The sequence below is a fragment of the Ischnura elegans genome, chromosome 8 (assembly GCF_921293095.1).
Source record: "Ischnura elegans chromosome 8, ioIscEleg1.1, whole genome shotgun sequence".
Taxonomy (NCBI): Eukaryota; Metazoa; Arthropoda; class Insecta; order Odonata; family Coenagrionidae; genus Ischnura; species Ischnura elegans.
Window position 1 is genome coordinate 81,668,449 of NC_060253.1, and position 1,739 is coordinate 81,670,187.

The 1,739-nt window shown below is 38.5% G+C and overlaps 1 protein-coding gene across 1 annotated transcript; it reads right to left on the minus strand.

Annotated features, from left to right (window-relative positions):
- Positions 1-251: 251 nt before the first annotated feature.
- Positions 252-1,402, minus strand: LOC124163627. Its single transcript, XM_046540655.1, has 4 exons — positions 1,368-1,402; positions 910-987; positions 603-832; positions 252-518 (listed from the first exon to the last, which is right to left on the minus strand). The coding sequence occupies exons 3-4, from the start codon at positions 825-827 to the stop codon at positions 288-290; spliced, it is 456 nt and encodes a 151-aa protein (XP_046396611.1). The 5' UTR covers positions 828-832; positions 910-987; positions 1,368-1,402; the 3' UTR covers positions 252-287.
- Between the last annotated feature and the right edge of the window lie 337 nt (positions 1,403-1,739).

Sequence of the window (1,739 nt, forward strand, 5' to 3'; positions counted from 1 at the left end):
TGAACTTTAGGCATTTGTATGAAATTCTGCCGAAGCTCCACAGGGTCGTTTCAGATATCGTTGTACTAATGATCCATTGTTGTAGTCAAATAAACAATGAGTTGAACGATATCTGACACGACTGTCGAGCTTCGGCAGAATTTATACAAATGCTTAAAGTTCAGCATTCTACCATTTTTGCGCCGATAATAGCAATCTTCAAGTACTACTTAAGTATGTGAGGGGCAGCAAGAATTAATTGAAAATACAGGTTTGCAATAAATGATTTTATTAATGATTACTCTGTTTTAAGTATACATTAGAGTACTGATTAATGATAGACATAATACACGAAGACACTCACCCATAATGACACTGCATATTTTCGTTCCCATAAACTTTTTCTTCTTCATCCCCTCAACTCCAGACTTTCCGGTGAGGCAGAAGTGCTTCGCTGCTTCGTCAGTGAATACAAAATATAAAATTTTGTATACTGAGGGCTGCTCCTCATCACCACAAATGCGAGCAATTTGAGTAACCTGTAAAGAAAAATATTATGTAATCAATGGAATTCTGGTTGAAATTATCATAAAAGAATTAAACACAAATGATTGAGGCCTTACCAAATTATTGTGGAGAGATACATCCTCTGACAGTTCCCTCTCAAGCTCCTCTACATCATCCAAAGTTTTAAGAGGGAATTTCCGGTTGACGGAAATGCTCTCTTCATTCACTACAGGCTTGGACTTTAGCTCTTTCTTTAATTCTGTGAGCATGCTTAAAGCCATGCTCACCTTCCCATCTAATCTCATGTATCTCTTTTCCCATATCTTCTCCTGAGCTTGCATGAACCCTAAAATTTTAAATGTGGAAAGGTAAGTGACCTTTATGTCAGTACTTATATAAATAAATACATGATAAAAATACTACCATACAACTCTTCTGCTGTTGCCGGCCGCTTAGTCTCTCTTTCTTTCCCACCAGGTGCTTGCGGATCTAGTTGTTTTCCTGCTATGAGAAATGTCCATTAATTTTAACTCGTGTACTGCATAATACATCATCGCGTCAGACCATCTCGTTAGACAATCTTTTTAATATTTTACTAAAAAGGTTGGCTAACTAAAAAATTTTGAGCTGCGAACTTTTCCTGTGACATGCGTTACACATTTCCTATTTCACTATTAATGGAAACCTATATAATCAATATTTAAAAGCTTATATCCAATGGTTCCGAACATAACTACGACCACGTATGTAAACAAAAACACAAAGTCTTAAAATGTGTTTATATTCACCATGCTAGAATGCCAATTCTACCTAATTTCAAGGAGAATTGAATTTAAATTAACTAAAATTATACATTTTAAAAGAAGATGATAAATTCTTACCTATTAAGAATCCCCAAGGACGATCAACAGTTCCACAACGTTGGCCGCCATAGACTCAGTAAACTTCCCAAGCACCCTGGTAAACAATCGCGTAGTGGAGGATTGTTGCATTGTTGCACAAACTCGCATTAGCAGCGTTCCAGCAGCGTGCTGCAGGCATGCTTTGCGCATGCGCTGTTGATGCGCTGCAATTGCATGTTTCGCCAGCGCGCTGCGAAAGAGCGCTGCACAAGCGCTGTTACCGCGCTTCATTGAAACGGAAACGAACTTGCAGCTGTGAAACCCCTGTGCAGCGCTGCTGCAGCTATTCGTGTTTACTGGGTTGATTCAACCGTAAGCAAATAAATATTCGAGTCCCTTGGTTTCACATGA